Here is a 23,055-nt window from a genome sequence, read left to right on the forward strand (position 1 = left end):
GGCTTAGAACTATGCATGGCTTACTTCAGAGCCCTGTGTCACTGTGTTCATTAGTTTAAAATCCCCATTAACCCTTCCCTTCCACATAACAACTATCTTCACTATTATTTCACATTGGAACTCAGATGGAGATACTGCTTTTTCCCCACTTTAAACTGTTTTAAGAAAGAATTTTAACATGGAATTTTAAATTTAAGGTTACCTAATCATTGTGTGTTTTTAAAGGACCATATATCAAGACTGTCTATTCATTAACTTTTGCCCATGAAAGATTATTAAGTGCACATAAAAGTAGTTCTGTTGCTTCTGGCTGATACTAGAACACATTTCCATAATTTACTATGGTAAATAATGTATTTGATGTTTAAATTGCTTATGAGACAGAAAAACGTGATGATTAGGAAGGTGGTTTCCTGGCTGAATAGTACAGATTTGGCAATTAATACAGGGTTTGAAGTCATAGTGTGTCATTTGTTTTTAAGCAGCCTAAGACAGTAACCTCATCATACTGGCTTGCAGAGGTATGACTTGTTGACTGTCTCACTATAACTTATTAGCTATTACTGTGTCCTTTTTGAAGGAAAATTGAGTTGTTATTAAAGTTGGCAAATAGTTGTGTTTTTTTTTAAACAAAGTCCTTTACCTCCAGATTTCAGGTTCTTAGACATTTTTCCCCAAATATGCATATTATAATGAAAAACTTTAAACCATTATGAATTTTTATATGTTTTATGTATACCAAAGGGTCACAGATGGTGAAAAGATTTGTTACTATGAGGTAGTGTAGCATTTTGTGATTATAAAATTAATCTGTCTCTAAATCTGTTTGAAGAGTTTTTGCCATCTAATGAGCAATATAAATTATTAATATTTTCATGTTCTTGGGGACATTCACAGCCATAATTTTACCAACACAGCTGTTTGACCCGGTGACATCATGTTTTGCATATTTTTACATTTTAATGAGTTAGTCATTTAAAAGGTTACAAAGAAACCATAACTCATAAGTAATTAAATTATTTAGCAGAAGTATGAGAAGATCTTCTGACATAGGTCACTGTGGGAAGAGAAATTCATAGCTGTACTCAGTTGCACCTGTTTATTAGGAGGTAGATGTGTATAGAAGCTTCTCCCTTAGATTATGAAGTGATTTTACTTCTAAAAATATCTGAATGTATACAGTGTACGCACACACACACACACACACACACACACACACACACATCCCCAAGCAATATATTTACATTGTGTTGGAGTAAGAGTTTAAACACTACTCTAACCACAAACACACATACAGCCTACTATTTAGGATTAGTTATTCTTGGAAGTCTAGCTACATTGATTTTAGGAATATGTCATAATGTTTTCTCCTTTGTTTTTTCTCTTTTTCATAGTCCTCTCTCTCCTGAATAATAAAATGGCTTCATGTAGATATTTTAGGGGTTTGTATTTAATTCTGACTTGGAATTTTCTACTGAATAGAAATATCTTAAAATGAAAGGTGACTCATAAGTATACCACTGTACCTAACACAGTGCTTGGTAGATAGTAGCTGCTTATTAAATAATATTTTTATATGAAATTAAGTATTTAATGAATTATTGACTCGATGAATACTTATGGTCTTTCATTATGTCCTCATGCTTGTAAGTGGACTCTAGAACCACAAACAAAGCACTTACATATTCTTGAAAAAAAAACAAATATTTTAAACATGACATTTTAATAGGTGGGAAAGGGTGGCATATTGTAAGATAAAATGATTTATGTACCATAGTTCTTAAGCAGATTTTAAGAGTAACATAAAAACTTAAGCATATATTTGTATGGCATATGACTGGTTCAAAGTGACAATGCTTTGCAAGTCCTATGATATTTACATAATTTTAATAAGAACCTAGGAGAACACTGGACTTTCATTTAGTACTCTAAAGCATAAAGGTATATATAGCATGCACAACAGTAAGTTCCATAATATAAATTTGTCCATCCAAGTCTGTTTGCAACCACGTGAAAAAGGAGGCGTGTCTTTAGGGTTCTCTATATCCACTTAGGGATTTTGATCCGTCATTGGGCAACAGTTATAACTTGTTATTTCTTTTTAGTTTAATGTGTAAATGTGTGGGTGTATGAATGTGCCTTTTTATGAAAATTAGAAGCAAAGAATATAAATATTCCATAATGCTATAGTATTAAATCATATTTCTGTGCTTGATAATGAATGGGAAATGTTTCTGTGATGCTTATACATTTACAGAATGTTTTAATAAATAAGATACTGATGAGTAGAAGAGAAATTTGTGAGGTTTAAGCAACATAGTGTTCTAAAACCTAGGAAAAGTTAGAAACAGAACAGGAAATAATATGGGTAAGTACAAAGTGAAGTTTTAAAATAATAAATAGCACTTCGATGACCTGGGATGTCAGAACTGGAGACAAGGGTGTGTGTTTGTCAATATATCCTTCATGTTTTACAGACTCCTAAGGGAGCAAGGGAAGATACAATTTCACCTTTTCTGTGCCAAAACATTTTAATTATATCTTCCTCCAACTACAGCAGTTCAGTAACCAAGGAGCTGACATTGATGCATGTGTTGATAAAGCTGCAAACATTCAAAATGAGATTAACAAAGATTTTGAGCAAAGGGTGACAGCTAATTTTGCACAGTATTCTGCATCTGATTCAGGCCAGCATAATAATAAAATATTTGTTATTCAAAAGGATTTTTATGATGCATTTATGTTTGTAGATATCTTTGAATCATACTAAAAAATTATCTGTCCTATGGTTTTAAAACTGTTTACATATGTGTATTGGAACCCTGAAACAATATTGAAGGAAAAGACTCCTCTTATTATAAGTTTTTTTTCTTTTTGTAATCATACTTTATCCTTGGAACTCTTTGCCTTTACCATAATTTATCTTGTGCTCACCAGCTAAGGAAGGTATAGAAATGGCAAACATATTTTCTAATATTGTTTAGTATGCACTAATGGCCAAGAAAAGTTATATTCAACTAATTTAGTTAATAAAACTGTAGTTTCTTTATGTTCTTGAGCTCCTTTGAGCACATTTCAGTGTATTTCTTTTCTATTCTCTACTTGAAGGCAGCTGACAGTCTTCTTTCACTTTTCTTTTTGTTTGTGAAATTTTCTTTTTTTTTTTTTATCCACTCACTTCTCCATCTGCTTTCACTTTTGTTTGCTTGGGCCGTCTCTCATCCCAACTTGATAATGAGGAATGCAGTGTGACCCTGACCTCTATCAGCCCATGCATGACCTTCTGACTCTACCATATAACCTTTGACCTTCTCTTTGACAGCTTGATTAATTACCCTGTGTTATGATTTATGAGTAAGTGCTATGTAAAAATAATAGACAACAGGTGGTCCTCTGAAAACTTTTTGTGGCATGTTTTCTTTCACTGACTACTTGATGAGCTATTTGAAGTTGGAAACTTACTGGGATAATCTATGTTGGTCATATTATGGTATTTTTACACCATGGAACACAACATTAGACTTTAGGGAGCTACAAGTTAAAGCATGGTTGTGACAAACATTTTACAGAATATTAGCAGGTTGCTGTTACCTAAATGCATATTGGGAGGAAGCACAAAATGGAGTCAAGTGACGTTTCAGACATTTCAGTCCCAGGTCACGTCTTGAGAAAATTGCTGAAATAATGGAGGGGGCATTTTTCAAGCAGAGCTGCAGCTCCAACAGCTATGTTTACTTTAACGCTTCACTAGTGACTTCTGATTGGTTGTCATGACCTCATCTCACTGTTGCACCTAGGATGTTGCAACAGTGACATATACATACCTTTCTTATAGAAAAAATGAGAATAAACACAACATGTATCTTTCAGAGAAGATGAATGGACAGTGGTCTGTCCATCTTAACTATGGGCAGATGTAGTTTATAACTAAAACACTTTGGGTTTCATTTCCCTTGAGGATGAGCACCTATCTTCTTTCAAACCAAGCAGGTAAAATGCTGAACTTGAGAAATATGATTGATAAATCTGTGTAAACTGATCTATTACAGAGCCTTGCCTGAAGACCAAAACAGATAATTCCATAGGTCAAAGGATTCTACTCTGGCCCCTGACCTTTTTGGTCACATGTGGCTTGCAGTATTGGCAGGTTAATATGCATAACTGAGTATTTTCATCTAATTTTTTATTTACCCAACCACAGGAGGTTTGAAAGGATGTAGGATTTGCTCCTATTTTCCATCTTCCATATATTTTGGTAATTAATAGGCAAATTAACTTGGATAAGTCCTCAGTTCCAGCAAGGTATCATTGGTATTGAAACTACAGTGTGTTTTTTACTAGACATTTAAGAATTTTATCTATTTGTAGGATCTTCTTGATAAGTACTTTTCTGTACTGAATTTAATTTCTTTACTAAGTTTCCTCATTGGTTCTTTGTGTTTGGCATCAATTTGTTTTAGACCTCTAACCTAAGCCATCATTTGTCGATTGAATGATAAATGGATTATTATTTATTAGTAAGTGCATCCATGGACTTCAAAGTCAAGGAGGCCCAGAGGCCTGTGTATTCTGTTTAAATCACAGCAAGTACTCATGCTGACTACAATGCTACATCTAGCAATAAAATTTTGAGGATTTCTGGTTAAGATCCCATGGTTTATACCTTATAAACACAGGTCTAAAAATGAAACTACAGTTAAAGCTACAAAAGGATAGAAAATGGAATGATATAAGTTAAAGAGATAAATATCTGTCCTCTTGATTGCTTTCTTGATCTTCTACTAGACTATGATCAAACATAACAGATAATTAGCGACTTTATGTATGCTTTGTCTCTTGAAATGTTGAATATTGGGAATGATTTGGGTAAATCATGAAAGATGCCAGAAGTTTTATTTAGTTGTAGAATGTTAGATAATCAGTTTGATCATTTTATCTTGTTAAAGATAACAGAAGTCTCCTTGTATATTTGAAATGAGTTAACGTTTCATCTGATAAGGAATTTAGCATGCTTAAGGAGTAATTAAATATAAAAACAGTACTTTAATATGAAATGCTTAAGGTTCTAACAGTGGCAGTACACAGTTCTTTTATGAAATTATGTTCGATCCCTGATTTTATAGGGTAGAATTGTAAAACTTCATGGGTACATTTGTTAAAGGTTAAACTAGGAACTCTCTCTCACTCTCTTTTTTTTAAGTAATTTCTGTATGTACTGATTGAATTACTGGGAATAGAACTAATTCTGATTTTTTTGAAGATATAAATTGAAGTTACTCTATTTAAAATGGTTAAATGAAACTATTGGTATGTTATCTACTTTATTTCACTATTTGCTTTGACTCCTTGGTTTCCATATATTAATGTTGACATGGCAAAAAATCTTTGTAGCTCTAATATATAAAGGGATTTTTTTAATAATGCCTATATGCAACAGGAGAAGATGAAGTTTTACTACATATCTTTGGCAGAGCATGTAAATGGGATAGTTGACTTTATTTTGTTGCTCCAGCTTTCTCCTATTCATTATAAAACGGTTATGAATGGTCTCTATGAATATTGTATTAACTAATTTATCAGGAAAACTTTAATTGAAAAATGTAAGTTTTTTACAGAAAGATAATTGAATTTGCAACAAAGACATTTATTAAAATTAGCTCTCATTTCTGCAGAAAATATTCCTGAATATTTCTCGATTGTTATTCCGTTAATTAATCTGGTACTATGAAATATCTAAATGGTAAAATGTTTTCTAAATAATTCAGGTGTTTAAAGAGAAACATTCATTGTTGAAATCTAAATGATAAAAATTCTTTAATTGATTTATATAGTGGTGATTTTAAAATAGGATCATATTTTATCAGTTGACGCCTCAGTGAAAAATTGACATTGTGTCTTTATAAAATTGGACAAATGAGTCATGTAATTTTCAGTTACATAATCGATAACTTAGACAAATACTACTTCTTTGATGATTTATGTGTGGTTTTTTTTTATACTTATTTAGATGGGATACATAAAATTTCAGAGTCCGTTTAAAATCAAATAAGCACAATACTGTTTCAATCCATGATTTCCAAAAATTATAGAAAGAACTTCTGCTTATATAAACCTGATATTATGCAAATATTTCTAGTGATTAAATTTATAAATTAAGGTGATCATTTTATACTTTTAGTGACTATAAATTTTGTCTGGAGTTTACCTTTACTTGGAATTCATTCGTTGTGCAAATATGATGCTCACATTCTGTCAACGTATTTAAGTCCCACTTTGGTACCTTGTTTGAAATTTTTTGTATTATCATTAAAATGTAGTATATCACTATTTTTGTCTCTAGGAATTCTAAGATTCATTTTGGGCTTGTTAACTCTAAGTCGTGTGTAAGTAGGAGCATGCGTGCATGTGTGAGCGTGTGTGTGTGTGTGTGTGTGTGTGTGTGTGTGTGTGTGTGTGTGTGTGTGTGTTTAAAGTTCTATTCACTCAGAGAAGGCAGGGAAGAAACATGACAGGAGACCACTTACTCACGGTACAGAATCTAGTAAGGAGGCAATTTTCTTTTTGGCCTATGGTGACCTTTTTTGACTATGTTCCTTATACCAGAGACAGTGCACTGAATGCCTCTATTTCACCCTGTTTAGCAGAGTGCAACAGTGTTCTTTAACTTACTTTTGGTGGGAGGAGAATTTATAGCTGAAATTTGAGAAAGGCGTGAAAAGTTGTAAGAGGCACAAGGAAGAGGGGTAGGAACTTATTTCAAATGTGATTTTAATAACTAGTCAAGTGTGTCCAACTGTAGAAAATCACCAAGTGACAATCTGTCTACCTGACAGTGATCACAATGAATTACAAGACTTTTGAATAGCTATACAGATTAGAATGAAGCAGGACCAAATAAAATTTCTTTTGTTGGTAAAACTTTGACCTACCAGCTAAGCAACTTAAAAGAAAAACCCTCCTTTGTGCTTTGATACAGAACATTTAAAATATTTATAAATTTAAAAATTTGTAAAATGTTTTATAAGGCTTTTGGGAAAGAGGTATTTATCTAAAAGTTTTACTTGAACATGTATTGATAAACATGGGATTTTGTTAATTTGGTATATATTATTACACAGTTTTCATATATGTAAGACAACTATATCTTAATTAACAGTCCTATCACTGAAATCAGAACTTCGGTGATCTGAAAATCTCCAAACCATATGATTGTTTTAAGACAATAATATCAAGTGATTAGGGGAGTAAAATTAAAACAATCCCAGTGAAGTTTGCACATAGTTTGGGAAACCAACTGTTAAAAAACAAGTATGTGTGGCAATGTAGCATATTTAAGAAAAAGATAATTGAGTCTATGCTAATACTGGTTTATTATTACTGCTAATGGTTTTTTAAATAATTTTTTATGGTCGGTCTGGTAAAAAAAAGAACTAAATTTTAAACTTGAAATAGAAGCTTCTACATAGTTTTAGAAAAAGTATATGCTTTTTATTTAGAAAGGATGAAATTTTTTTAAGCTTTATTTTCCATAACTCTTGGATGTATTTTATCATAATACAAACATATTATAAGCATAACCTTACAGGATTTTACAAAGCAAAATTGAGACACCCACAGTACAGAATTGAATAGAAAAGACAAGCTATAAATAGCTTAAAAAATTTGTGTTGCACATGCTTGTCAGTGGTATTGGTTTAACCTTTTCTGTTTTCTCATGGTTAGATTAGTCCATTAGTTATAACATAAGTACCAAAACTTTCCTTAATTATAAACATAGAAATGTTTACCTTGCCAGAAATAAGTCACAAAGGAAAATGTGTTTTAAAAACCTTTTAAAAATATTTAGTAGCTCAATAAGCTGTATTTTAAACTTTAGAGTTTGTTTCCTGGTACTAGTTATTCGTAAAGAGAAATAGTTACTGTAGTTGAAAAATGAAAAACATTTCAGGATTAAAGAATTGCTGCCATATGTTATAGTTACTTGGTTTGTTTTATGATTTTTGTGGCCCCCTGAAAAAAGTGAAAAAAATACAAAGTACACAGGTAGATATTATATGTTTTTGGTAGTATAGACATGTGAATCTGTAGACTGTTAGATTGGATTTATTCCCTTTTAATCACTTATTCTTTTTAAAGTTTGAACAAATAAAAAATACTCATAAAGAGCAATTATAAAATGAAGAAAACCTAACAAAATGCTGTTTGAGTTGTAAACTTCAATTTCTAAGAGGTTATTTTCTCAAATTATATAAATATTAATGTAGCTTGAAAGCATACTTGTTATTCAATAATATATTTCAGTCATTTTGGGTTCTGGGAGATTTGAAGTACTTTTTAAAAAATTTTAAGCTTCATGATCTTTATGTTATAAATTAGTTTTATTATAGATCATCTATGCTTGTTGACACACATAATACACACAATTTAAGTGACTTTCTGTTGGAAAATTAAAACTAGCATTTTACAGTAGTATTTTAGTGAATATGTTACTATATTACATCACTTACTGTGAGATATTAAGAATGTTTTTATGAATTGAAATGGTTCCTAAAATTAAATTTTACTGCCTTCTTTGTTTTCAAAACAGGAAGGATATGGAGTAATAGTACTGAATCCCAATGAAAACTATATTGAAGTAGAAAAGCCAAAGATACACGTACAGTCATCTTCTGATAGTTCAGATGAACCAGCAGAAAAACGGGAAAGAAAAGATAAAGTTTCTAAAGAAATAAAGAAACGACGTGATTTCTATGAGAAGTATCGTAACCCCCAAAGAGAAAAAGAAACGATGCAGTTGTATATCAGAGTAAGTAATAAGTAAGATTATCATTATTTCCTTTCCTTTCCTTATATTTTATTTCACATAAATTGTTTTGTTTTTAAAAAGAAGGTATTAACTCTTTACTTTTTAACCATTTATTTCCCGTGGATGTTACTTGGATAAAGTGTTTTCTGTTTTTTTATTTAGAATCACAAAATACAGCATTCTTATTTTAGTGTGATATTTTATTTAAACCTCAAAAGCAGTTAATAATGCACTGTACAAAACATCAGTCTTCATCTCGGGTGGTAATAGTTTTTAATGCATTGTTTTCCTGCAAGCTACCATATATCACAGTGTCTCAGTTTAACTTCTGAAAGCAGATGGAGGGAGGAAGAGTAATTAATATCTTAATACATATTAAGTGAGGACAGTTTAGGGATAGTATAATGAGGGAACTATGTCCTTTGCTCTTTTTTTACCAAGTGAACCTTTGCGCTTTGTAATGTTAGCAGCATGGGATCGTTACAGCAGTGCTGCCCAAGGAGTCCTCATTTTGTAGGGGACACAAACAATTTTATTTGTACTTTGACACATTCTGCTTGAGATACAGACTGTACACTATAGATATGAGACAGATACTTAAAATTTTCAAAGTGCTTTTTAGGATGCTACAAATATAAGTTTAGAATAAAGCATGTCAAAAATGCTTCTGGGTAAGTAAAATAGTGACTTTATATGTTCTTCAAAAGAGAGCAACTTAGAACATTTAAACATAGCTAAATTAGTGTTTATAAATTATATTGCAAGGTAGTAAATTTTCAAATTGATCAACTTTAACTATTTTTATATTTACTTTAAAAGCTCACTAATATAATATTTCATTTCACTTTTAAGGGGAAGTACATGGCTAAGTCTCTTTATTATACTTTTAGTTCATGGCATAATCACTATGCTTTTGGGAATTTTGTACTCCAAACATTCAAGACATTTGGTTATAGGTCAGTCTGTTGAGCAAGTTATGACAGTAAAGCAGTAGTAAAAGCAGGATATAAATTTCCAAGACCCCCCAAAAAATGTATCCAGACCAAGAATACCCAAAGCATATCATACAATTAGTTAAGCAAAAGTTGGGCAGATTGCAATCTTTAAATTTCTGGAAAGCATCTCACTATCAAATATATTATTTGAAAAACAAAACAGTGATTAGATTTAGATCAACGATTAGCTCACTTGTTCTAATGTAGCTCTATTTACTACCTTTCTTTCCTATGATCACATCAGGATCATGATGTCACCTTCTTCTTCATCAGTTGTCATCAGTTTCCTAATTATATGAGCCAGTCTGTCAACCACTACTTTAGGACAGAGTTAAAAAAGAATTACCCCTGATATCTGGATTCCAAAAAATGAATTGTGTCAGTTTTTGAAATATACAAATCATTAAGGGAATATATTCACTTGCTTATATAATGCAAACCAAAGTGATTTTCTATATTGTTTTTTATTCTTAAACAGTTTATTTGCCTATGATATGTACAGATTGAGCATCTATTTCTGACATCTGTCTTGTAGGTTTTATTTCTTCTTTTCTGTTTTCTGTTTATTTTGTCCCCATTGCTTTGGTTTTTTTCTTTTGTTCTCTTGTATGTGTGCATTTTCTTTATTCTGTTTTTCACATCTGTTTCATTTACCCTTCATCAATTTTTTTTGTTACACAAAGGGAAAAAAATTTTTCTGTTATTTTATTGTTTTTTTGTTAAGATCTGTTCTCTTTCCCTTTGTCTTTTTTAATTCTTTTAACTCTTTTATACTTCTGCATTTTTACTTCCTCCTTATCACATCTTTTAGCCTCTTTCTTGTGCTCATTCATTTATTGATAGTCAAGGTTCCTGTCAAAACACTGAAAGACAAAAATAGATTCATGTACGTAATATAACTTTATACGTGATAGTCTTAGCTGTGGAATGTTATTTTTCTAAATAAACGCCCTTTCCCTTAAAATCTTCTGGAATTGTGCAAAATAACAAGAGTTACGATAATATTCTTCAAACATACTTCTAGATAAGAGGGTATGATCTTGTAGTGGGGAAGAGAACAATGGTTCAATTTGTGTAAGGTGCATTAATTCTTAAGTAACTTTGGTCCCCGGGAAGAGTGACTTCTTCTAGTACTCTCCTTCCTTCTACACGTCTCCAAATAGCAAGTATTTGTAATTTTCAGATTTATGTGATAGGGACAAATTAACTTTTATTTATATATTTCTTAACCAGTTACATTTTGAAATTGATCATCTATTTTTTGGAACAACCCAGTGAGGCAGGTGTATCAGATAGTTTTATCCTTATTTTAGACGTAAGAATCTGATCTGCAGATGGCCCTTTGTTGTCCAGGATCACATAACTAGTAAATGATTTAACTAAGTGTTGAAACCAAGACTTCTTTCTAATTGTAGATTCTTGCTCCCTTCCCTGTTTACCACATTGTTCTAACTGGTTGAAAACAAAATATGTATCTGAAATAGGAAAATTAAACCAATTATAACAAAAGTATGATATATAGTAAATTATATCTGATGATTATATAGATTTTGAACAGGTATTATTTAATAGATACTATCAAATATCTGTAATTTAGTTATACATAATATAATTAATAACTAATAAATATATTGTTATGTATAAAACATATATATGTGTATATACATTCTCTTTTAATAGGATCACTAATGTAGATCCAGTTTTACAGATGAGATAACTGTGGGTCAAAACCTTGTAATTTTCTAGGGTCACAAAGTTCTTAAGTAAGCTTCATGAGGTCAGGGACTTAGTCTGTTTTTCCCACTGCTGTGTACCCAGAGCCTTCATTATAAATATTTATAGAACAGAGCCTTCACAATAAGTTTTTATTTGATAAATAAGGTAGTAGGGCCAGGATTAAAATTCCAGACCACTACCACTTTTTTTTTTACATGTCCTGCGTCATTCAAGTATGCTACTTGATTTTCTGTGAGGAAACATTCAAACAAACCAAAATGAGAAACAATTACATTGTTAGTGCCCTACTCAATCCAATAGCTGATAATACATTTTCAAAAATTAATGATAAAAAGTAGCTATGTCAAAATTTATTTGACACCTTGATTGACCTATACATTTTCATCTAAATATATAAAAGTGGGATATCCTGTTTTCTTTTTTAGCTATGTTATCATGATGCTGAAATTATAGGTGAAAATGAAATATTTCATGCTGATCAACTGCTCTTTCTGTTTTACACATGTTGTTTATAAGAGTACTGCCAAGTTGCCATCCTTGATCCACCCCTGTACATACTTTATATGCTTTGTGGGATCTGTAGCTCTAATCTTGTTCTTTCCCTCAATCGAAATTCTATCCATGTTGTAGTGCCCAGCTAAAATCCCACCTTTCCCTCTCCATAATTAATGACCTCTCCTTACTATGACACATGGAAGTTATTATGATTAGTTAACTTATGTGGAATTTATCATGTGCTGTCTGGAAATTTCTTTTGTGTTTTTGTCTCATTCTTAATATTATCAGTTTATCTTTCATAGTTCTATTAGATCTCTCCACAGTCCTTTAGATCTTTGAGCATGCTGTATAAACTTTAGAATTGCAAGTCAGATCTTTTAAGAATAAGCAGATATGAACCAGTTTTTACAATAGTATAGAGCATACTGTGAGGGAATTAGGAATTGATACCAAACCCATTCAATAGAATCCAATCCCCAGAAGGAGACCAAAGCAAAAAGACTAGGCCTTAGTCTAGAGATACCTAGATAATGTGACCTGAAGTACAGGAATAAGAGTTATTCTAGTATCAAATTAGAGCAGAAGAGGTCAAGTGCTCATACTAAGGAAAAATAGACCAGTTAAAAGAACTTTAATGTAGATAGATGAAATATAGGCAAAAATGACTTGATGCTGATCTAAATATTGGATTGAAACTGCTTAAATATCTCTTCTTTAAGAGATTTAGTTTTGGTCTGTGGTGACAAGAAGTAGGGAAGGATTTGACTCAGAATGTTAAAAAAAAAAAATGCTAGGAGTGGAGGGGGAAAGGAAATTACATGGCCACAGAAGGAAAAATCCAAATGTGGATAAGACATTTACAAAATAGGAATCTTGGCAGAGGCTGGCATTACACATTGAAGATAGTCAAATATTTATAGATTGATTGCTTGTTGACATCCATCAAAAATCTTATTCCTTAACATGCGAGATATTTGGTGTCTAGTTTTCTGATTTTTTTCAGAACTCATGTGAATTTTTGCAATTGTTCAGTAACAGCCAACTCTGATACACTGAAGCTTTCTTAAAAGAAAATGTGTTTTTGATGTTCTGACTTGGGTTATGTCCAAAATATTGGTGAAGACTAATAGATATACTGTCTTCTCTTCTGTACCCCTTGTCCTGTGTGCTAATGCTTTAGCAACCATAGTCATTTGTTTTATATTACAATCTATGATTATTTAATCTCTGGATTTTATTTTATTTTCCTTGTATATTCAACTTGAATTTTCTTTTTCTCTGATATCTATTAAATAGACATATAATCTCCTTGCAAATTTTCGCAAGTATCTACTATACACAGGCAGACATAAAGTAGAATTCAGGCCTAAAACTTTAGGATTAGCAAATTTTAATTTTATTTTACTAACTAAATGAGTATAAATAGATACGACTAGCTATTGGATTATGTAGTACCTTTCTGATGCATTAGGAACAGAGCCTGAGAGATCAAAGTACTTATTGTTTCATGTGGCAACTTTCCGTAACTATGAAATAATGTACTTTCTGGCATCTATTATGGTTTATTAAGGGGATTGATTTGGTCTAGGCAATAAACATCATGTCAGACATGCCTGGCAGAAAAACCTGCTTAATATGTTTTGTAATAAGATGGAATTTTTTGTTCTCAAAAACATCTGCCAACTGAATTCAAGAGTGAAGACAGAAAATGTCATCAATTTAGTGGTAATCCTATAAATTTAGTTTCTTTTTGAGCAACACATATAAAGACACACAAAATTCCCAGTGTTAATCGCCACTGGTTATAGTACTTTATAAAATGATGAAACAAAAACATTTTATTTTTATATAATGTGTTAATTAATTCATAATGAATTTTAATATTTCAACTGATAAAATTTTAACAAGCATCTTGCCAACAGATCATTTTTTAAAGCATCTGTTTTTTAATGTGTTGGGTTGAGAACTGAGTCAAATGGCTAAATATGTACATATATTCTTTTTAAAAACATATTTCCACCCCCATAATTATAGATACACTATTTTTTCCACTTAGACCACCAGGGGCTGCTGCTGTTCATATTGGATTTTGCTTTCCTCAGAAACTGAATACCCCAATCACATTGCATCTTTTCTTTCTTCCTTTTTATTCCTTAGCTCAAATTCTTTTAAAATAAAACTGGAAAGAAAAAAGAATAGACTTAGCTAGTTATTACTAGTCAATATAAGAACTTATTGTTTAAGCATTTTCTACATTCCAAGGCATTTACACTTCCAGTGAACTCTAAAACCCATAGTCATTGAAGGCAGATTATGATAACAGCTATTTTTATTTCCTATTTTTAGTATCTGAATAATATTCTGAATCATGGCCATTGTGGATAGTATGGAAATGAGATTAAAAATGCAGAGTCTGATAGACCTGAATTGGAATACCAGCTCTTCCAGTTAATATAGTGTGACCTCAAACAAGTTAATTTCCCCCACACCTCAGTGTTTTGTCTGAAAAATGGAGTAACAATAATATACATAAAGTAAATGTAGTATCTTCCACACAGGATTAGGACTTAAAGGTCAACAAATAATCCTGTCTTCTCTCAAATTCAGAATCAATTGAGGAAGAATCCAGTTCTCAAGGCACACAGCCCTTGTACCTTTTGGTACTTTGTTCTTACCCCTGTCTTATTACCCGCCTAAGTTTAGAACCCAAGGAGCAGTATAACAGAGGAATCAGACAAAAGAAGATCAAAACATCAGCCTTACTGTTTGGTGTAGTTCAACTGGAAAATGTGGCTTAGATCTATGACTAAATTTAGACTTCCTAATATATTTACACCAAAACAAAATTTCACCTGCCTCCAAGTGTCCCATTTGTAGAAAGCAAGCTGGAATGCATCCTTCCTGAAGGCTGATTTGAAAGATGTCCAAAAGGGCTCAGTGTAGTATGCTCAGTTTCTTCTAAATGTACATAAGTTATTGTGTGTATATAAGTTAATGTGTGTAATATAAAGTCACTCCACCTGTGGGAGAGAAAGAGTAAGTGACAGGGAAAGAAACTGGGAATGTTACTCTAGTTGAAATAGCTTCACAGGAGGCCAAGAGAGAAGTGGTTCCCATCTGAAAAGAGTGAGCCCCTAATAAAAGATCACTGTTATTATTACTTGCATATCTAAGAACTCAATAAAATGGTATTAAAATATAATCATTAAATGTTCACTAAAGCATACCTTAGTTTCATTTTTAAGTTCTTCATTTAAAGGGGAAATAATGTACAATATAAACCCAATTAATATCCATTATTAAGTGTGTCAAGCATTCTTTGGATTTGGTTAAAAAAAGCCAAAAATGAAGAATTAGGAATCAGTACAATAATTAAATCTTCAGATTTAGAACAGAAATTACATTAAAGACCAAGCTCTGTATTTATGGGTTCTGATTGGCCACTGCCCAATTTTTTTTTGGAAGGGGGAGTTCTGCCATAAATATGATATAGTGGAAAAAATAAGAACTTCAGAATCAAAAAGATGCATGTTATAATCTTAATTCTGTCACATACAAACTGTAACTTGAGGCAAATCTCTCTGCATTTCGGTTTCTTTATCTGTATCATAGGGATAATCATAGCTATTAGGCTGCTGTAAGGAATAAGTAAGATAAAGTAATATATATGAAAAGGACCAGTGGGATACCTACTATCCAGTATATCCCCTTTTTCTTCTCTCCCTACCCCCTTTTCTATGGAAATAGGGGGAGAATTATGGCTAAATGAGTTCTTTCCCAATTGGCTTGTAATCAGTGCTTCTCAAACCTTTTTGTCCCAGGATCTCTTTTCATGCTTAAACATTATTAAGGTCTCACCAAAGGATTTTTGTTTTTATGGGTTACATCTACTGATATTTACCATAAAAAGAATTTAATCTGAGAAAAAGTTTATTTTAAAATAACATTAATAAGCCCATTATTGGATATTAATGGATTTTAGTAATATCCATTATATGGTGACACGAATAACATTTTTATGAGAAATAACTTAATTTTCCAAAACAAAAGCTAAGTTATCGTGAGCAGTGTGGCATTTAAACTAAATCTTTTTAATGTCTGGCTTAATAGAAGACAGCTGAATTCCTACATCTGTTTCCATATCAGTCTCTAGTCATAAGTTGTCTTTTTTTCATTTTTATGAAGAAAATTTAATATATACAATTATAAAAGGAAGGACTATTATAGTAGCTTTTCCAGACAATGGTATATATTATTCTTTGATGCTACACCAGAACTCAACAAGAGATATTTTCTATGTTGCATCAATCTAAAACACATCAAGAGCATTTCATGCTCTCTTCCATGAAAATCTATTGGTCTGTGTTGTACTATGAATGGATCTTTTACACATGAATGATTTTATAACATCATCTATTGGTCAGTTAGAAAATACTGTGTTAGTGTTACACAGATCTTCCAAATGTTGACATATTTTATTACATAGTACCAAAAAATTTTATCTGTTAATATTATTACCAATCTCATCTTCAGATCTTTTAAGAATTGAAAACTACTAAGCTTATCCAGGAGGATACAAATTTTCCAAAATTTTAATTTTAGCAAAAAAGCTCAATTTTTATCACCAGCAGCAAATACTGTCAGTTGTTTTTCTAGAACGGTCATGCTTGCTTTGTTCATTTTCAAGGAAATAGCTTCCAAATATCCAAATCTGAATAATCATAGTTTATCAGTCTTACAAGTAAAAATGGTGTTCCATTAAAAAAGCATCTACTATATCTCACAATTCAATGAACTAAACAGCTGCTTTTCCTTCAGACAATCATCATAACATAGTTTGGCTTGCAAGTACTTTATGCCTACCTTCTAGTTATTGTGTATATATAAGTTAATGTGTGTAATGTAAAGTCACTCCACTTGTGGGAGAGAAAGAGTAAGTGACAGGGAAAGAAACTGGGAATGTTACTCTAGTTGAAATAGCTTCACAGGAGACCAATTCAATCAACTAAACAGCTGCTTTTCCTCCAGACAATCATCATAACTTAGTTTGGCTTGCAGGTACTTTATGCCTACCTTCTAGTTCATCACTCATAATGTTAAACAGTCATATGCTCAGGAGTTGAGATTTGATAAAAGTAATTTTTACTGCTTCATAGACGTTTTTTAAGCCAACTTGCCTTTTGCGTGTGTGTATGTGACAGTGAAGAATGCAATGACTAGTTGTATAATTTGGTGCCACTATTATAATCTGTGCTAACTCACAGGCAGTTCTGTTCTCCATTGCTTTTTAACTATAACACAGATGTAACACAGTGAAAAAGACAATGTCTTACTATTATTATGCAGACTCCTGAAGGGGTTTCAGGAACCCCCAGGGGTTTGCAGACAACTTCTTAGAATTATTGGTCAACATCTCTGTTTTGGAGTTGAACACAGAAGTAACAAAACAAGGCAGTTTATAAGATTAGAATAAGAACCACTTTTCAGTGATGTTTTTGGCAATGTGAAAGTAGAACAACATAAGGGCTATGTAAGCTGAATTAAGGTATTTGGATTATCCAGTTTGAACTCTTCTCATCTGCACTTAGGTAACACTCTGTGTAGACTGCTTCACCTGTTCACACACCCTCATGCCTACCGCCGCTTCACTGAAACTAAGATGTCAGTTTACACAGACCAGGTCAGTGGAATTTAGAATTTGAGGATTTAGAATTGTTTTCTATTGCCCTTCCCTAACAATAGAAGGCCCTGGAGAATACTTGCACATTTTGGGTTTTAGCAGCTGCAACTTTTATTCCCTTCATCTTTCACTTAACATGGGTGGCTTCTTGCTTCCTAGGAGAACTCAGATCCCTGCTATCCAGCTGGGGTCTGATTTACTGCCTTATTCTGCTAGGTCTTTATTGGCACTGTCTTTCTGTTACTGGTGATATCTTCCTGTTCTGTGTTTACCTTACTTTGCATTAGACTGATTATATAGTGGTTAAGATATGGGTGCTGGTGTCTGGCACATGTGTACAGGGTGTTGTACATAGTATTCACTCAATGTTAGTTAAAGTGATTGTAATATTTGTGATTCACAATACAGGTTTCACCTGTCCATGATTCTGCTTCCGAAGCCATGCTTTTCCTAGTTCTCTAAATTGGGTTCCTCTTGTTACTTATCTAAAATGACATTTGAGAGTAACTGTAAAACCACAGTGGGCTTAATCCTGATTCTATTTGACTTTCATCATGAATGTTGGTCCTTGTACTCTCTCACCTTCCATCCCTTTCTTGAGAAAGAGGGGCTACTCCCTCCCCGCTAGCTGGGGCCTTTGTGCATCTGTCTTTCCAATGGGTTTCAGCCCTGGCAAGTTCGCTATGGATTCAGTGTGACCAAAGAAATAATAGTAGAACGTTCTTGGGGTGAAAGGGCTTATTACCAGACTTGTTCTCCCAGGTAGTGTTTCTGCCTCTGCTCAGAGCACTGCGCTGAGTTCCCTATATAATGCAATAATAGCTTATTGCCTATGGGTGTGGCAGCAGTAGCCTAGCAAGAGGCCAGTTACATCATCAGGTGGTTTAAGTTCAGTGAGGATCCTGGCCATAGGAACCCCAACTTGCCCACACTCCACCCCTTCAGGATTCTCACCTTACAATCTACATGCTCTCAATCTTCCACAATGATCCCTGTGTGTGCGAGAAAGCTGGAGCACTGTAACCAGATTCCACAATAGCAACAGAGAATAACAACAACTTAGAGGTAATAACAAAAATTAAGATAAAGATTTTGATACAGGTAACAAAAATTATAATCCTCAGGCCAGAAGAGGGTCCCAATCCACAAACACGTTAGGGGTGATAATGAACAACAGTGTAGAGATAATAAAAACTAAGATACAACAGATTTTGAACAAAAATTGTAATAATCCTCAAGCCAGAGGAAGTTCCCAATCCACAAAGACCTTAGCGGCATTAAGACACATGTTTTAATGACACCAACATAGGCAAATCTTGTCCATCAGGTAGGATGCATGAAAGAGAGTGGCCCTGTGATAGGACTGTGGCAGGAAGGGGGTCCCATCCAGGTCTAGTATACCATACTTTCACTCCTCTCCCCATGGGGGTTACTGAATGGTCTATATATAGTGCTACTGGAGGTGCATGCCCTGGATCTAATGATAAAACAAAAATCCCTGGTAAGATGCTCCTACCTTCTGTTCATTCAGGATATACTACTGTGATCTTTGGGGGCCCCTCTGCTGTTATTCCAGGAATACACAGGAGGCCAGCTTCCAGGCCTTGTTCCCAAGGTGCCAGGGGAGCCAGACCTTGTTGGTCCATGTGCCAAAAGGGCCAAGGCCATGTCCACTCAATGGAGTTTCCAGGGTTTAGTGCAGTTGGTATTGGCAGCAAGATAATATTCTGCTGGCAGAATCTCGACTTCAATGATTCTTTCTTGGTTTGTATTTGGAGTTGTATAGGGGAGGCAGCCATATGTGTTAACATGTCTATGGGGCTCAGGGCTCCCTTTTGGGGTTTCTTGTTCAAACGCTGTAGCACGGTCTATAAGCAGACTGACCATCCCCACAGACTATTGGTATCTGACTTTAGTCTGGATTTTAACAAGCCTTTGTGCCTCTCTATTATGCCTGCTACGGTAGGATTGTATGGCACATGAAACTTCCATTTGATTCCCAGCTGTTGCACCCATTCTTGCAGTGTATGTCCAGTAAAATGGGTGCCCTGATCCCTCTCAATTACCTGTGGTTGGCCATAGGCAGCAGAGATGGTCCAGGCCTCTTTTGGTCATCTGCTGATCTGCACAACAGGTAGGAAAAGCAACCAGAAGTCCAGTAGCTGTGTCCACTTAAGTCATGGCATCCTGATATCCTTCTGACACAGGTAGAGGCCCAATATAGTCTATCTGCCACCTGACGAGGGGTATAAGCCCCTTAGCTATTGTTCCATGTTGCTGTGGAACTCAGTGTAAGTCCCTTTTAGAGCATATGACACACTCCTGCCAGGCTCTACTAACTTCCTCAAAGCTCAAAGGCAATCGCTACCGACGGGCTAAAGCCCACATTGTCTTTTGCCCCACATGCAACAAACACTGATGTAACCGTTGGGCTACATCAGAGGCAGGCTTTTCTTCTAACCAACGTATCTGGGCCAATTTATCTGCTTCATCATTTCCAGGGGAGGCCAGTGGTAAATGACCTGTCACATGGTACACTGTAATTGTTTTATTCTGACCACAGGCCTGTACTCTTGCCACAATTCTTGCCCCCAAAGGGGTCAGTGACTAACCAGCCAATTGGCATGGTACCAGGTTCATAGCCACAGGGTCAAGCCCTGATAGACAGCCCAGCTGTCAGTGTAGACAACTATAGGGGAGGGCTCCTGGCTGATCACAAGCCACATGGCCTGAAACTCTGCCCATTAGCTGCTCTTCCCCTCACCATCTTCCATCCATATTGTCTCAGTCTTAGGATGGAAAGCTATGGCCCTCCATTTTGGGAGCTGCACATGGCTGGAGCCATCTGTGTACCATGCATCTTCGGTTATAGGGGCTCTTCCCTCCCAATAAGGACTCTCTGCTACTACTGGTTCTAAAGTAGATTCTTCCTTCTTTTCACTAGTATATGTCACTGGCCTTGGTAAGCATTGGAGTTCTTCACTCAAAGGGCTACTAGAGAGGGCACTACACTGCTGTACATAAGCAGCCCACTTGGCCAGTGTGGGCGTTTGTGCCACATGACTCCTTGATTTTTGGGTCCAGCCTCATACCCACACCAACATGAGATAGGTGGTTATTACTTTTATTGGGGCCATTCCAGTGATGGGTTCTGTAGCCAGCAAGGCGCAATACACAGCAGCCACTTGTTTTTCTATCAAAGTGTATCGTAACCTCTGCCCCTTTCCAGAGTTGTGACCAGAATCCAACAGGTTGGCGAGTTTGTTCAAGCTGCTGCCAGAGACCCCAGCCCTAACCGTCTTCAGTCACATGAACATCCAGCTCACAGGGTCTTGATGGGTCTGTCACACTCAAGGCCTTCACGGCCTTGATTGCGCGTTTTGCTGTAGTAAAAGCAGATGCACATATCTCATCCCAGTCCCACCTGATGCCCTTTTGTACCAGCTGGTATAAGGGCTTCAGAATTTGTGCCAAGTGTGGGATAAACACTCTCCAGTAGCCTAGAAGACCCAGAAACTCCTGTAGCAATGCTACAGTTGTGGGGGTAGGAAAGGCCTGGACTTTGTCTATAACTGCTTCTGGTATAACTTTGGTCTTATCCGACCAGATGACCCCCAAGAATTTGACAGACAATCCATGTCCCTGAACCTTCGTGCTGTTCACAGCCCATCCTTTCTCCTGTAAATGTTGCAGCAGTCTAGGTGCTGCACCTTCTAGATCTGAAAGAGAATCGGACATAAGCATGACATCATCAATATAATGGTACAGCCGCACCATTGGTGGTTTCTCCCATGTAGCCAAGTCCTGGGCTACAGGTCCATGACAGATGGTGGGGCTGTGGAGGTATCCCTGTGGAAGGACAATGAAAGTCCATTGCCGTCCTTCCCACGTGAAGGCAAACTATTCCTGACTTTCCTGTTCAATGTCAATGGAAACAAAGGCATTATCAAGATCTACCACACAATGTTAGGTTCCTAGTTCATGGCTTAAGGATATCCAATCAAGCCTGCAATAGAGGGGACAGCAGCATGCATAGGATGTATGACTTTATTCAGTTCTCTGTAATCCACAGTCATACACCAGGAGCCATCTGGCTTTTTTACAGGCCACACTGGGGAATTGAAAGGACTATGGGTGGGCTTTATAATACCCACCTTTCCCAGCTCCTGGAGAGTTTCTCCAATCTCTTTATGCCCTCCAGGCAGTTTGTATTGTTTGGTATTAGTCACCCACAGAGGCACAGGCAAAGCTATGTGCAGGTGCCTAGCATGTCCTCTCAGAACTGCCTTCACCACACGTACTCTCAGTCTGAACTCACCTGCAGTGTCTGCAACCATAGACCCTTCAGGATATCAATCCCCAAAATATACTCAGGGGTAGGAGATATATACACAGTATCCTCTTTTGGGGCTAGATGCCCTATTCCCAAAGGGATTTGGGCTTGTTTCACTCTGATAACCTTACCCCTGTATCCATCTATGATAGTGGGGGTCCCAGGGAACCTCTCAGGGTTACCATGAATCAGTGAACATTCAGCCTCTGGGTCCACCAGACCCAGGACACATTGTATGTTCACTGGGGACCAATGGATAGCTATTTCAACATGTAGACTCCGGTCACCCCCGGTCCCTCAGGGCAGATACCTTGATCTTCCCCTCAGTCAAACTGTGTTCCCCGATCACCTTGTGGGCTCTAGTGAGATTGCCTCATTCTCCAGCAGAAAGTCTTGCAAACACACAGGCTGGACTTGTGGCTCTGTCACTGACCTCTCCCTCTTTGGTCTTAATGGCTGGAACTGCTGCTTTGGTTTCAGCTGTTGCCATAGCTCTAGTAAGATCCTGTTTGACTTCCCATCTAATTTCCTTCCATCTGCTCCTGCCCATATTAACCCAAGTCTGGGTCCTTGTAACCTTCATGGGGCCCTATAAATTCTTCTTGTGACTAACAGGTCTTATTTCTTTCCAGATTCTCGTTGGTTCAGCCTCTCCTAAGTCTGCTCTTGTACATGTCACCTCACTTATGGGATGCCCTAAATGAGGGGAAATAATGGCCACTGGAGACCCAAAGAGGGATTAAGGATCTGTTTGAAGTACAATATTTCTCATCCCAGTAGTGAAAGGCTCTTCATCTGGGCCATTATTCTCTGGACTACAGATGGCATTTCTGCGGCCTAGCTCTCATAGCACCTGTTGGAGTTCAGCATATGTCTGCCATCTAACAGGAGAGGATGGCAGATCACCCGGATTGGGCCACACAGCATGAAGTGCAGCCATAAGCCAATGGAGGAGGGAGTGACTACCTGGGGTCTGATGTGCATTTTGTAATCGCTTCCTCAAGGC

At 35.3% G+C, this 23,055-nt stretch overlaps 1 protein-coding gene across 22 annotated transcripts in view; it reads left to right on the top strand.

Moving 5' to 3' along the window:
• FAM172A (family with sequence similarity 172 member A) overlaps positions 1-23,055 on the top strand; it is a 466,743-nt gene that overhangs the window by 214,903 nt on the left and 228,785 nt on the right. For all 22 annotated transcript variants that reach the window (XM_057493474.1, XM_057493470.1, XM_057493468.1 and 19 more), the window contains one exon: positions 8,588-8,806. In XM_057493474.1, the coding sequence (XP_057349457.1) occupies positions 8,588-8,806 (219 nt within the window). The remainder of the gene's footprint in view (positions 1-8,587; positions 8,807-23,055) is intronic.

Source organism: Manis pentadactyla, chromosome 2, assembly GCF_030020395.1.
Source record: "Manis pentadactyla isolate mManPen7 chromosome 2, mManPen7.hap1, whole genome shotgun sequence".
NCBI lineage: Eukaryota > Metazoa > Chordata > Mammalia > Pholidota > Manidae > Manis > Manis pentadactyla.